At 54.4% G+C, this 14,965-nt stretch overlaps 1 protein-coding gene across 2 annotated transcripts; it reads left to right on the forward strand.

Moving 5' to 3' along the window:
- Positions 1-86: 86 nt before the first annotated feature.
- LAMP1 (lysosomal associated membrane protein 1) lies at positions 87-14,841 on the forward strand. Of its 2 annotated transcripts, none has more exons than XM_079902978.1 (9): positions 87-277; positions 6,287-6,408; positions 8,254-8,470; positions 8,585-8,743; positions 12,051-12,235; positions 12,777-12,899; positions 13,434-13,500; positions 13,574-13,744; positions 13,966-14,841. In XM_079902978.1, exons 1-9 carry the CDS (start codon positions 226-228, stop codon positions 14,103-14,105), a joined length of 1,236 nt encoding a protein of 411 aa, XP_079759104.1. In that variant the 5' UTR covers positions 87-225; the 3' UTR covers positions 14,106-14,841. The 2 variants fall into 2 exon arrangements, with proteins under 2 accessions (XP_079759104.1, XP_079759105.1); XM_079902979.1 differs by having other exon boundaries at positions 6,290-6,408.
- Positions 14,842-14,965: the final 124 nt, after the last annotated feature.

The following is a 14,965-nucleotide window of genomic DNA, read 5'->3' on the forward strand; positions in this document are numbered from 1 at the left end:
TCACTCTCGCGAGATGCACGGTGGTCACGTGACGGGACGGGGTGGGGAACGGGGCGGGGCGGGCGCGGCGCGGCATCACGTGACAAGGCGCCGCCGCTCGCGGGGTTTGTTTCGTGCAGCGGGCGCAACACCGGGACCAGCTACCATCACGCCGGCCGGGTCAGACCCCGGCCCGCCCGCCCCGGCCCAACCGCCCACGACCCCGCCTGGCTCCCGCTCGCGCCCATGGCGGCCCCCGGCGGCTCCCGGCGATGGCCGCTGCTCCTGCTGCTGTTCGGTGAGAGGCCGGGCTGGGGGCTGAGGGCTCAGGGGCTGCGGGGTGAGGGGTCGGGCAGGTGTGCGGCCTTGCGCGGGCCCAGAGGGATGTGGGGCGGCGTGAGGGGGCGGGGGGCTGCTCGGGGGCCGGGAGCTGCGGGGCTGGGGTCGGGCCGGGCCCGGGGACTCCTGGCGAGTCGTCCCGCACCGGCCGAGGCGGCTGCGGGGGGAGGGGTCGGTCCAGGTGCCCAGAAGTGGACGACGGAGGGAGGGCCCGGCGCGGCCCTCGGGTCCCAGCCCTCGGGTTGTGGGGTCAGTCGGCAGTGACTTGGTGGTTTCTGAGCGGCGTGGTTCGCGCCCTTATTTGGGGGCACGGGTGGCCCCGGAGGGCTGCGTGCGGCTGCAGCCGGAGACGCGGGACCGCATGGGACTCGGCTTGCGCCCGACGCGGATGTCCGCGCAGGAGAATAAGGCGGGCGGCGACCCCGGCCTTGAGAGTTCGTCCTTCGGGCTTTTAACCTTCGCCCCCAGCAGCATGGCACAGAGCGCTGACGCGTGTGTTTATGTCCTTGTGAATTTTAATTACGTTATAATGACTTAAAGTTGCCCTTGAGAGTTTTGGGGAGCCCACAGTGGACAGAAGGGGGGGGCTAGGCCTGGCCTCCCAAGGGTCGTCTCCATTTCTAGTGAGTCAGGAGCGCTGCCTCTGTGTGTGTGTGTGTGTGTGTGGCGCGCGCGCGCTGGGCCCACGGAACTCGGGAGCTGCCCGTGGGCGCCGGTGTTTTATCCATTGAGGAATTTTGCTGTCATTTATCTGTCCTAAGGAGAAAGGGATTGTGCTGACTTAAACAAGAGTCACTGCGTGGTTTGATTTTTGTGGCTACTGGGAGCTCCCTCTGCGGCACTTTCTCACCTGGTCCCCATGATACGGGAAGATTAAAGTGCCAGGAACTGAAAAGAGGTACCGGAGCTCACTGGTGGGCGCTCCCTTGAGTTCAGCAGACACAGAAGCAGTCTCCCAAGTACCTGCCGAGAATTCTCAAAATACCTACTCTGAAGTTCTTTTATTGTGACAGAATGAATTTTGGTTTCAGGATTTTGTTTTGCCTGTTGCGTAAAATGAGTTCTTAGAGCTCCAGGACCCGCGCGGGGGGGGTGCTCTTATCCCAGCCGCAGACCCGGAGCCTTGCTCTCCCCCGCAAGTGTCATGAGTTTTGAGAGGGCCTGTGGGACAAGCCTTGTCGTGTCAGCGCGGCTCATTGTTCTTTATTAGAAGAGCTCGCCTGCATTAGAACTGTCACATTTTGTTTCATGTTTTAAAAACTCACCTGAATGAAGGGAATCCATACTTCTCTACATTGATAGCTTGGAGTAAGCATGCAATTAGCTTTTTCTCTTTTTTTTTATGGCCTTGCCACGAGGCTTGCAGGATCTTAGTTCCCCGATCAGGGATTGAACCTGGGCCCCCAGCAGTGAAAGTGCGGAGTCCTAACCACTGGACCGCCAGGGAGTTCCCATAATTAACTTTTTAATGTCCATTCCATCATATCTTTTAAGTTTTATGTTCAGTTAAAAATCCAACTTTTAAAAAGTTCTGTTAAGAGCCTGTATTTAGGTCTGTTTAAAATGTCTATTTTAATGCACAATTTCACCAAAAAGCATCTTTTCTAAAAATATTTCAAACTTCTGAGTCACAAATTCATCCTGCTTTGATAATTAGAAAGTAAAGTTTCCTTTGTGTTTTAATACTTGGTAGAAAGCATAGACAAGTGTGAACTGGAACTTCTTGATACATATGATTAAGTATATTGCATAACGGAGCTCTTGACTGTTGCTGTCACCGGGATGACCTCCTTCCCCTTTCCAAATGAAGAACTGTTGCTTAGGAAGTTCGAAAAAATGTTGTATACCGATTAATGTTACCCTCGCTTGTGGGAGTTTGCCAGTTGCCCAGGTTGGCGACCTAATTTTTCACTAGATTTGAGGTCAGATGTTTTGGGTCCATAATTTTGAATTTATATTGTTAGATCCATCCCAGGCTGTATTAGTCCTTTCTCCTCTCTGCGTCCGGAAGACTTGACTATGTGCGTGTACAGCAGATGCTTCTGCTGGAGCATTGGTTCTGCTGTGTTGTGATTATTTTCACACCTGTGTCTTCCTCGAGCCTCACATACAGTCAGTGCTCAGCACGTACAGGAAGAGATGTGCAGTGGTCCCTAACTGAATATGCACATGAACTGTTCAGAAACGCACATTCTGGTCTCTAGAGTCTGGGACTCCGTGTCTGGGGTGGAGCCTTGGTCTTTCTTTTTTTCCTTTACATTTTTACAGGTGATTATGTATCACTGGTTAAGAAGAATAAAAATCCTGGCTTCAAGGAAATCGAGCCCAGAGAAATTAGAAAGTGGTTTCTCCTAAACAGTTTAGCAAGGAACGTATTGACTTGTTCCTCTAGGTGGCAGCTTCTCTCACATGCAAGTGAGTGTGTCGTAATTTGAAGCATATTCACTTGCTTACCAAGTGCTGGAGAGAAAGTGTGGTTCAGGCGTGGCCCTCGCTGTGCCGCCGGCCCATGGCAAGCTCGGCGGGCACGTGCTGTGCGTCAGCAGAGCCAGTTCCAGATCTGGCTCTGCACCATCACTGGCTGTGTGACCTCGAGCACAGCAGTTAACTTTGTGCTTTGGACTCCACATCTGTGAAAGGAAATCGTCACAGTGTCCGCCTGTTAAAGTTGTCACCATAGTTTATAGTTACCTGCAAGGTGCGCTACAGGTGCTAGTTAAATGAAACGCTTATTTGCCGGTTTGTGTCAGGTACCAAGGATTCAACAATAGATGAGGGCCGTGTGGCACTGAACGCGTCGATAGTAACAGCTAACGCTGAAAGCAGGCTGAGGCCTTGTACCCAGCGCTCCCCTTGCTTTGGCTCCCTTGGTGCTCATTTCCGTCTCACAGGTGCCTAAACCGAGGGGCGTGGTGCTCCCTCTGGGCCCGGGGTCACAGTCAGTCAGTGATGGAGTCTGTCGGAGACTGAGATCTCTCATCTCAGGCGGGCGTGCTCCCACAGCTGCACCTGTTTTAGAGACTGGAGTGTCTCCAGGTGGGAGTGTTTTGAAGGAATAAGCCACTCGTTCCTCTGCGGGACCCCTGGAGAGAGGTTGGCGTGAGTCTGGCGCCCGTGCCGAAGGGGAGCAGCTCCCGGTGGTGCGGGTTCTGGCTTTCGGGAGGGACACCCCTCAAATTACTGCACGTATCCTAGCTAATTTGAGATGGGGGTTGTCTTTTATAGAGTTAAACACTAATTTCTGACTCTTAGCATGCGTGTTTCTCTTACCGTTTTTTGCTGTAATGCTCTTGTAGACGTTTTTCTCGTTACGTGTTTCTCTTACAGTGTTTTGCTGTAACGCTCTTGTAGACGTTTTTCTCGTGACCAAAATTGGCTCTGGTTTCTTGTTTTAATAGTGGAAAATTTGGGGGCCTCTAGTGCTGCCGATGCTGTTTGTTTTGTGTTTCTGGGGGTTTTTTGGCCATGCCTTTCGGCATGTGGGATCTTGGTTCCCCAACTAGGGATTGAACCTGCGCCCCCTGCAGTGGAAGCGCAGAGTCCTAACCACTGGACCGCCAGATAAGTCCTTGATGCTTATTTTAAGTTTGTTTTAGTAATACTAGTTTGTTGTCCTTTGAAAGCTCAGACCTTCAGCATGTTTACTAAATGAAAAAATTGACTGAAAAGTTATTTATGAAGTGTTTTCTAGTTAAGTGCTTTGAGTCAGTAGAACGTTTTTTGGTGACTTAGGGACCTATTTTGTAGGAGGGTGGCTTGGTAGGAGCTGGCCTGTGCGGGCCCTTGTGGGAGGTGGCTACCTGACCTGCTGTGCTGTGGCACGTGTGACAGCCTGTGGCTCCAGCGCCCGAGCCGTTGAGGGCAGCTCAGGCCTGGGGGCGCCCATGTGCACTGTGAGCTGGTCGTTGTCCAGTGTTTCTCTGGCCTCAGCGCCCAGGCTTTTGCTTCTGCTGCTGAACCTCCGTTTGCCTGGCTGGCATCTCTATAGCTCTTGTGTACTTACTCCATCGCTCTCAGAGACATGTCTTTAAAAACCTTCACTGTAGGGCTTCCCTGGTGGCGCAGTGGTTAAGAATCCCCCTGCCGGTGCAGGGGACACAGGTTCGAGCCCTGGTCTGGGAAGATCCCACGTGCCGCGGAGCAACTAAGCCCATGCGCCACAACTACTGAGCCCATGAGCCGCAACTACTGAAACCCGCACGCCTAGAGCCTGTGCTCCGCAACAAGAGAAGCCACCGTGATGAGAAGCCCGCGCACCACAACCAAGAGTAGCCCCCGCTCGCTGCAACTAGAGAAAGCCTGCGCGCAGCAACGAAGACCCAACGCAGCCAAAAAAATAAAAATTAATTAATTAATTAATAAAGAAAAAATACTTCACTGTGTCAAAAATGAGTTGTGGGATTTTCTCTAGGTTTTTTTTTTTTTTTTTTTTTTAGCGGTACGCAGATCTCTCACCGTTGTGGTCTCTCCCGTTGCGGAGCACAGGCTCCGGACATGCAGGCTCAGCGGCCATGGCTCACGGGCCCAGCCGCTCCGCGGCACGTGGGATCTTCCCGGACCGGGGCACGAACCCGTGTCCCCTGCATTGGCAGGCGGACTCTCAACCACTGCGCCACCAGGGAAGCCCCTTCTCTAGGTTTTTAAAAGGAACGTTCATTCATTGGAAATGACTTTAGTGGAATCTTGCCGCAGTATTCGGGGGGTGGGCGGAGGTTAAAATTTGCGAAGCACAACAGACAGCATTTTTCTTGTCTGCCCTAGTTTGCTTCGTTTGTAGCAGTTTTTCTTTATGAACACAGATTTTGGTATTTCCTTTACCTGAGGCTTACAGGAGGGTATGCAGGGTTTCTGTCTATACTGTTTGCTTTAGGCTTAAGTAGTAGTTGCTCTGAAGGTTTTATTTGGTGACGGTCCCAAGGGTGAAGTGAACTGGGTTCACTGGAGTCATTTCACCACGTCAGCGACAGGGACTTGAGAATGAAAGCTAGTTGGCTGCCTCGGAGCCTGCTGCCTGGGTCACACGTACCCTTAGAGCCGTCATAGCCAGAGGTGCCGCTGCTTGACGAAGGGCGTGCAGGGGTCTTAGCTGCAGAACCAGGAGGTGTGTTCCGGGGAGTGTGGCGGTGCCGGTGCTGGTGGGTGGCTGCTTGGCTTCAGGGTGGGCAGGACGCCTGCTGTCTGTGAAGAACCCTGTGCTAAGGTGTGTGGCTGTCACTTAACCTTCTCTGACTCAGATCGGAGTGCATTTGCTGCTACGCTGCCTGCTCGGGGTTTCGGGCTGTGGCCCTGGCCCTGAGAACTAGCTCAGAGTGGTGGCCACTCCCAGGCTGGGGGACCTGTGACAGCTGCCTTCCGCCCCTTCCCTCAGGCACTTGGCGGCTATACCTACAGAGGCGTAGTGGTGTCCTAAGGTCACACAGCCAAGTCCAGGTCCAGTGGAATTACTGTATTTTGAGGACCTTCTGGATACGGGCAAAGAGCTCTGATCTTTGGGTCTGCGGCTTTTCTTGCCACGTCGCCAGTCCACGAGAGGCAAGAGAGAGCCGACTCTTATTAAGTAGCGATTTGGGTCCACGGGGTTTCTGTAGAAGGTCAGCATTTAGTTTATGTTGAGTCCTGCCCTCAGGACTCCACCCCGCGTCCCCGAGATCCTCTGAGGAACGAGCGTGGGCAGCCTGGGCCCGGGGTGACTCAGAAATTGACCTGTGACTTCCCGGTACGTATTTTGAAGAAAAGCATTGAAGAGCTAATGACAGGTTGGCAAACTGATGGGATGGGTTTAGAGAGAACATTTTCAGACCAGTCTCCAGGAGGGACAGAAGCCCAGCTGAGCCCCACCTGCGGGACCTGTGTGTCTAGTTCTTCAGCGATTTAAGTAGCTTTCCTAATAACAACTGTATTGCCGCAGCTGTAGACAACCAAAATTTTCTAAAAGGTGTTTGGTCATTTCTGTCTTTCCTGGAGTTAGCAGGCCTCGTGCATGGTGTGTCAGCTGTGTTTGTGGTGAAAGATGGCAACGGGACAGCTTGTATCATGGCCAACTTCTCTGCTGCCTTCCTGACCAGCTATGACACCCAGAACGGTTCTAAGGTAGGAAACACCAGGGCCCTTCATGCCTTGCTTGTGTGTGTGATCATTTAACCTGCCTTGACAGTCTTACACGTGTGTGTGTTTCTTGTATGTTATACAGTGCTGTGTCTCACAGGCAGTTAGTACCTGTAATAGTCTATGCATTTTATATACTGAGGATGCAGTCATATTATACGAACCATTTCATGCTCACTATTTTATTGTGAGCATTTTTCCAGTTTTCTTCTTGATTATCTTTTGTAATCACAACGTAGTACTTCATTACGTTAATCACGCTAATTTACTAACCCATCCCCTGTAACTAAGTTTTCTTATGTTCTTTTTACGCCTGGTGTACAGCTCTGTGAATATAGCTTTTTTGATCTGTTGAATCTGCTTTAGGTAAACTGTTACACTCCAGGAATCGTGTGTAAACAGGTGCTCGAGGTGCAGTGCCACTGTACTAGTTGGATTAGAATGTCCCTTTTGGTTTTGTTAAAACAGCTTTGCGCCTCTGCAGGATGAGAAAGCCTTTTGCATTTACCAGATCCCTAGCAAACAAGCAGCATTTCTTTGTTAAGTCTTCCTCCGTGAATTACCTGTTAGTGGACTTCTCACTTTCTCTTTCCATTTAACATTTGTTCTTGTAAACATACTCTTATATTTTGTTTTCAGTGCTTTGTTGAAGCAGTGTTTTTCCTTACCCGTCTCCACATCCAAGGCACCATATCTGTTTTCCGGCACTTGGAGGGCAGTGGGGGCCCAGGGCCGCTGGGAGGACGAGTGGCTTCTTCAGAGCTTCTGGACATGCCGGCTGCCTGGCCTCCTCAGTTCGTTGGCCCTGTCTTGATATAAATGTGGTCTCTATCGGAACAGGAGAAAGCAGGGAAAACTTCATTCCACAGAAATGTCTCCAATTGTAAAGATTTGTCCAAACACCTTTTATTTATTTTTAATTTTTTTTTAATTATTTTTTTTAACGTGGACCATTTTTAAAGTCTTTATTGAATTTGTTACAATATTGCTTCTGTTTTATGTTTTGGTTTCTTGGCCACAAGGCATGTGGGATCTTAGCTTCCCAACCAGGGATTGAACCCGCACTCCCTGCATTGGAAGGCGAAGTCTTTAACCACTGGACCACCAGGGAAGTCCCCTAGGCACCTTTTATTCTAATTTCTACTTCACTTCTTTTTGTTTGGATTTTTTAAAACATTGTTTCATTATATACTAATCGCGTACACAAATGGGAACATGCGTTTGCTGTAATGTGCCTTCCCACTTCACACAGTGTGTCTTTGTCACAGGCGTGGTCTGTTCATCAGGACAGTGCTAGGACAGCTTCCCACGGGTCCTTCACCCAGTCCGGTTCATCGAGATGAGCTTTGGTGGTTTTGTAGTTGTTTGTTTTGCTTATAATAGTTAATTCAGACAATTCTGCAGTAAACTCCCTCTTCTCTTTGTTTAGAGAGACATATTCTTTAAGTACACTTTTCTGTGGCAAACATGACGTAATGGCTTTTTTCAGATAAAAGTATCAGCTCATCCTGAAGCCCAGCGTGAATTATTTCACTTTTGAGATAACTGTAGTTTTACTTCTCTTGTAAATGAAAATCATATTAGTGAAGAACAGTTTTAAATTAGTGCATAATTAGGTCATCCTTGCCTTGCACTTGAGTTACTTTCTGGTCTATTACTTGACATGTAATACTGACTTTCATGGTTTTTGTTTTTATTGAAAATGAATGCATTAATAGTGACATCTGAGATGGAGCTGGGGTCGGGGCATGTGTCAGATCTTTGGTGTTTCTGAACCCCTTTAGTAGCCTACACCCTAATTGTGTTCCACTGTCATCATGTTTGTTCCAGAGCGTGACCTTTGAGCTGCCGGCCAGTGCAGAAGTATTAAATAGCAGCTCTTGTGGCAAAGGAGATGCTTCTGACTCCAGTCTCGTGATTGCTTTTGGAAGAGGCCATACGCTGACCCTCAATTTCACAAGAAATGCAACACGTTACAGTGTCCAGCTGATGCGTTTTGTTTATAACTTGTCAGATACAGGGATTTTCCCCGATTCGAGCTCCAAGGGTAAGAACCAATATGGACCAATTATGGGGTGGAAAAAACTGGGTTGGGGGAGTATCTAAAATTGCTTCTAAGCACTTCCAGGAGTTAAAGATCGATTTTTTTTTTTTCGTGTAGAAACCAAGACTGTAGAATCCGTAACCGACATCAAGGCAGACATAAATAAAAAGTACAGGTGTGTGAGCGGCAAGCGGATCAGCCTGCACAACGTGACCATCACGCTCCGCGACGCCACCATTCAGGCCTACCTCTCCAACGGCAGCTTCAGCAGGGAGGGTGAGGACCGCCCCGGCCCAGCCCCCTGGGTGCCCGGGGAGCCCTGCGCGTCCTCGGAGAGCTGCCCCTGCCCTCGGTCTTCAGAGAAGGTTACCCCTTTCGGTGAGGGTGGATTAAAACAGGCTAAAGGGGCAAAGCAGTTCAAACCCTCTCTCTTCCCTTGTTACAGAGCTAATGGGGTCAGGGTTGTAGGCTCTCCTTCAGCTCAAGCCGCTGTCTCTACACAGAGACCTCACCTAACCTCAGTCCAGCTTGGGCAGGCCTGGGGCAGGGGTGGGAGCGACCAGGGGGCCTTTCAGGGGTGCACCCACCAGACCCAGTGGTCTCGGGTGAGGTAGTCGACCACTTGTTTCCTCACCTGCGAAGTGAGGATGCTCACCTGTCTGCGGAGGGTGAGGACTCGCAGGAAGCTCCTGCCGAGTGCTTCTCCGGGTGCCGGCCGGAGCCTGTGGTGGAGGGTGTCGTTTTCTGACTGCGGTTCCCCACATCCTGCCCGGCAGCTCACTGTCATTTCCTTGGGAGGGAGGTGTCCCCACTGTCGTTCTCTGTGTTTAAGCCTTGCCCCGCAGCCTTCCCTGGTGTCTCGGAAGCAGCTGGGGTGCCTGCTGACCCCACGGCCCTCCGTGCGGCCAGCTGCAGCCCTGGGCTTGGGCAAGGGCCTCTGGGCTCTGTACAGCCAACAACTAAAAATGGTGTTTTTGCTGATAGATTAACGTTAAAAAATAACGTTTCACAACACATGAAAACGATGTAAAATTAAGTTTTGCCGATCATAAGCGACATTTTATTGGGACACAGCCGGGACCACCCGCTCACCCGTTCCTGTGGCTGCTCTCTCACCCTCACACGGCAGAGCCAGGTTGGGACGGGCGCTGCAGCCCCCGTGTCCGGCAGGATCGGGTGCCAGCCCCGGGCCCGCCACAGGATTGACGTGTATTCATCTTGCCGTCTTTCATGTTTGATGTGTGGATTCTTGTCAGCTCTTCTGAGAGAGTTAGAAGTTCAAAACAGAAATTGCTTTTCAGTGAAGTTTATCACACGTCTCACCTCCTGCCCAGCTTGGCCTTACTAACGGTTTCATTCCTTGGGAACCTTGAGTCTCACTCCCAGTCCAGCTCAGGTGCGGACCGTGCTAGAACGTCTCTTTCCACTTGAAACTTCGTCAGTGCAACGTGCAGGTTTATCTGAGTATCTGCAGCTGCCGGGAGACCAGCAGGGGCCTTCAGGGTACATGAGCTTCTGAGAGCTGTGAGAAGGGCACTGGGAGGGTGCACAGCCCCGCCCCTCCCCCTTCTCCCCTGCCACCACCCCTGGGCTCCCCGCCTCCCAGAGGCCTTGCCGGGGGAGCACGCACGTCCCCAAGTGATCCTCTCAGGTTGTGAGCCCTCTGTGGGAGGGACTTCGGTATCTGCCGTAGGTGTCAGGCTGGTTAACACAGGTAGAAGGGAGAGGGCTGTCACCCACACACATTCTAAACTCCTGAGGTTTTCTGACTGGCGGTTAGTAAGAGCTTCGTGGAGACAGCAGGTCACACGTTACAATGGCTCAGTGGTCGGGTAGACGAGGACTTGGAGACTGGCCTGCTCTCTTCGTTTGTCTTAACGTGGTTTGTGCATTTAGTCATTTGTGTCCTGTGACAATTGATAAGTAACTGATAGAACTGCTTTTGAAAGCACCGGTGTCCCAACGTCTACCTGCAGCTTAGCTCCAGGAGGGAGGCGGCAGTGCCAGCCGGGGCCCCTGGGGCCAGGCATCTCGGGGGTGCTCACCCAGCTGAGCCCACCTCCCAGAGCTTGGGTTTTGTTTCTCTTTTTTGCCCCCTTTCTTCTCTAGAATAATGCACTTTCCTCTACAAGTTGTGTGAAGGCCGGCGGGGCAAGGTGACCCTCAGGGTGGGCTGAGTTACCCGTGTCCCAGTCCTCTGGGGTGGACGTGGAGTCCGCAGCTGGAAAGGAGTGCAAGCTGGACTTGAGCTTCTGCTGGTGGACGGGTTCCAGCCGCTTCCCGAGCGGCTCCCACCCTGGAGGTTTGGGCGGGCTTCCGTGGCTTGGCCTAGGAGACCCGTGGGAAGGGTCAGAGCTGGATGGAGATCGTGTATGACCGTTAGTGCTAAGCTTGCCCACTGTCCACGGAAACAAGGTGGTAAAAGGAAGAGCCTTGGGCTTCCCTGGTGGCGCAGTGGTTGAGAGTCCGCCTGCCGATGCAGGGGACACGTGTTCGTGCCCCGGTCCGGGAGGATCCCACATGCCGTGGAGCGGCTGGGCCCGTGAGCCATGCCCGCTGAGCCTGCGTGTCCGGAGCCTGTGCTCCGCAACAGGAGAGGCCACAACAGTGAGAGGCCCGCGTACCGCAAAAAAAAAAAAAAAAACAAAAAAAGGAAGAGCCTGGGTTGGGGGTGCCGGATGCCCTGGGGTTCGGGACGTTTGCTAACCTTCAGAGAAGGCGTGTCTGGCCCATCAGCCCCTGTGGAACACGTACAGTTACTTTTCAGCTTTTGCCTCAGTCAGCTTTGATTTTGAATATAAATTTTTGTCGTAAGCAGTCATGGTGGGTCAGATTCTGAGGGATGGGGTCGTATGCACACCCTCAGTGTGTCCTCCGGGGGCGCCCTGTGCCCTCCCCTGTCGGACCTGTGCGGCCGGGGCCGCCCCCATCTCCTGATTGTGTCTCTTGCCACTGGGCTCCCACTCGCCCCCTCGCTGGGCCCTCCGCCTGCCCCGGGTGAGCGCCCACAGCAGTTGGCTGACCCCGGGCATGGAGACTCGGCTCCGTCCTTGACCAGTAGGGCCGTCTGGTGCCCGTCCTTCCCGGGGCCGCTGTCAATTCTCCTGGGGGCCCCACGCCGATGGTCCGGGCTGGCGATGGTGTGTGTGTCCTGTGTCCATCCCCGCGGAGGCCAGGCGCTTGGGGCCGCTCTGCTGCTGTCTCTGGGACCATTTCCAGCCCAGCGCCTGCCACAGGAGCTCAGAGAACATATATGTGAATTGTTGCCGTTGCAAGTGGCCTGGGTCCCCAAAGCACGGGGTGGAGTTGAGGTTTTGTTCTGACCTTACGGGGGGAAGGTTTGTCCTGCAAGGGAGGGTGTCCTTGCGGACGAGGGGCCAGGTCGAGCGTCGCCGAGGTGACCTGCTCCCGTCCAGGGTTCCAGAGCAGCGTTAGTTAGCCCGTGTCTGCCTGGAGGCCTGGAGGTTGTGTTCTGTGGGGCGGGGCCCCTTGAGAACGTCAGCTGGGGCCCAGGGTGGGCTCGGGGTCCAGGGTTCCGGGAGGTCCTGAGGCGGCGGCACGACTCACCCCACCGTCCCCACAGAGACGCACTGCGAGCAAGACGGGCCCTCGCCGCCCACCCCGACGGCGCCACCCCGGCCCTCGCCCACTCCGGCGCCCGAGAGCCCCTCGGTGTCCAAGTACAACGTGAGTGGCACCAACGGGACCTGCCTGCTGGCCAGCATGGGACTGCAGCTGAACATCACCTACAGGACAAGGGGCAACACGGTAGGCCGGCTGGAGCCCTTCTCCCCGCCCTAAGCCTTGCGGACTGGGCGTCCCGGGGTGGGTCGCGGGTGCTGCGTGTCCTGAGCTGCTCAGCTGGAGCCCCGTCCCACCTGGGCCACTGCATGTGCAACGGCAGGGTTGAGTCTCCCGACCCAGGCTGTTGTGCGGCCCCAAAGCCGCAAGTGTGTTGCCACCACAGGACGGGTGTGCTGGCCTGGGAGGTGGTGGGATTTCTTGGACGCTTTACTGCTCGGACACTTGGGTTGTCTTTCTACTCTTCCCTTGAGATGACGTTTCTCCCTGAGGGTGAGAGTCTGGGGATGGAGACGGGCCACCTGCTGCTGCGGGGACGTGAAAGCAGCCGGAAGTACCAGGAGGACCGTCTGGCATCCACACTCTGCCCGTGGGAACTTGCCATGTTTTCTTCTGGGTTTGGTTCACGTGAACGTGGCTTTGAAGCCGCTGCTTCGGGGCTGCCTGTGTCCCCTCAGGAGCGCAGGCCCGGGGGAGGGGAAGCCGACCTCTTGGCTCTTCTAACTAGACGGTGACCAGAGAGTTCAACATCGACCCCAACAAGACCACCTTCGGGGGGAGCTGCGCAGCCCAGCTGGTGACCCTGGAGCTCCGCAGCGGGAACCTGCTCCTGGTGCTGCAGTTTGCGATGGTGAGGGCCCCCCGGCCTGCCTCCTGGACCCTCGGCCCCACCCGCGTCTGTCAGCAGACGCCTTGCGCTTATCCCACAGACGGGGCAGGGGCGACCCGGGGCCTCAGCTGCTGTCCTCCGCCTGTCCTGGGGGCAGCGTTTCTGCGTCCTCTGCTCTTCATGCCTGCCTGGGAAGGGCCGCGTGTGCAGTTAGCAAAGGAGTAAGAGAAGAGCCCCTGGTGGGTGTTTGTGGTACACTCTGCAGGTGAACTGCTGGGTTTCTCCTGATGAAGTTCAACTTTCCTAGGAAGTTAGATGTTGACTTTTCTGGAACGTAGCTCCTTCAGTCCGCATCTTATCAAGAGTCTGATTCTGTAACAAGGTCTGTAAGGAGCTGATCAGGATTCATGTTCCCGAGACGACAGGCTGCCTTTTATGGGCTGGGCGCTCTGCAGTTTCCTTCTGAAGCTACAGGTGCGGGAGGCCACCTTTATCACCGGGCCCCCCACCTCCCCGGGCCTGACGGTGACCGTGTGATTGTCGCCTTCTCCCTAGAATGCAAGTTCCAGCCGGGTTTTCCTGCAGGGAGTCCAGCTTAATATGACTCTGCCCGATGCCAGAGGTAAGACCGCACCCCCCCTAGCCGGCATGCCTGTGCGGGTGCCCCAAGGCACTCACCCCTGCTGCCTTTGCAGAGCCCACCTTCTGGGCCACCAACAGCTCGCTGAGGGCGCTGCAGGCCGCCGCCGGGAACTCCTACAAGTGCAACGCCGAGGAGCGTGTGCAGGTCACCGAGGCGTTCTTCCTCAACATATTCAGAGTGTGGGTCCAGGCGTTCCACGTGGACGGGGACAGGTTTGGGCCTGGTGAGTAGGCGAGGGCGTGGTAGCTGATGGCTGGGGGACCCCTTTCAAGTCTGAGATGTTAGCGCCAGTTCCGCTGCCCGCGCCACCTGGCCTCTGCGCGCTCCAGCCCGCCTGCGGGTGTGCTCACGCCGCCCTTTGAACAGAGGGCTGGTGAGACCCTTCCGCGCGGGAGCGTGTGGGCAGCGGGCGGAGGTGGGCAGCTGGGCCGTGTGTCTCCACAGTGGAGGAGTGCCAGCAGGACGCGCGCAGCATGCTGGTCCCCGTGGCCGTGGGCGGTGCCCTGGCAGCGCTGGTTCTCGTCGTCCTCATCGCCTACCTCATTGGCCGGAAGAGGAGCCACGCCGGCTACCAGACCATCTAGCCGGCTGGCCACCCGCGCCCGCCGCGGGCCAGCAGCAGCTGCGCAGCCTCGGGCCCTTCCCTGGGCTTAGGTTGCTGCCAAGGGGGCACCCTTCCTTGCAAACTGGTTTTCAAATCTGCTTCGTCCAGTGTGAAGCTCATCCGGCCACATTTACTATGCACAAAAGAGTAACTATGGAAATGACGGTGTTAATTTTGCTAACTGGGTTAAATATTTTGCTGACTGGTTAAACGTTAATATTTACCAAAGTAGGACTCTAAGGGGGGTGGGGGGTAAGAGCTTTTCTAAATGGGCACTGGCTCCGCTGTCATTCGGCTTTTTAAGAGTCCGGTGTTTGGTGTCTTCACTCTTTACTCAGACGTAAGCCTTACAAAGGGAGTCTCTGGTCTTAATGCTTTGAGGAAGGCTGGTGGCTGGGAGCCTGACGCGAAGAGATGAGTAGGAACGAGGATCGCAGGGCGGGCGTAAGGAGCGCCAGGGCTCGCGGCGCCGGGTCCGGGGCTTCCCACGCGCTGCCACTCAGAGCTGGCACTTAAGACAGCAAAGGGGGCGTTTACTTTCTTGTGAAGTGATTTTCCGTCTTCTGTTGGAGGTTGGGGTGATCCTCTGTCTGCACTGTGTACAGTAATCGTTTCACTCTGATTCATCGCTTGCAGCTCGGTGGGCTGTGTGCTGAGGACCGTCCCCTCCTGGGACGCGTTGCCGTAACGATGCTAATAAAATGTCTGTTTGTCTGTCTGGGCCTCATGCTTTTGCAGCTCCCGGCGAGAGGTCGTGATGGGCGTGCGGTGGGCAGGGTGTGCCTGGGGGGCTGCCGTGTGGCTGGTCCTCTGGGTGGCAACTTGAGGAAAGGCCAGTCT

The sequence above is a fragment of the Stenella coeruleoalba genome, assembly GCF_951394435.1.
Source record: "Stenella coeruleoalba genome assembly, chromosome: 18".
NCBI lineage: Eukaryota > Metazoa > Chordata > Mammalia > Artiodactyla > Delphinidae > Stenella > Stenella coeruleoalba.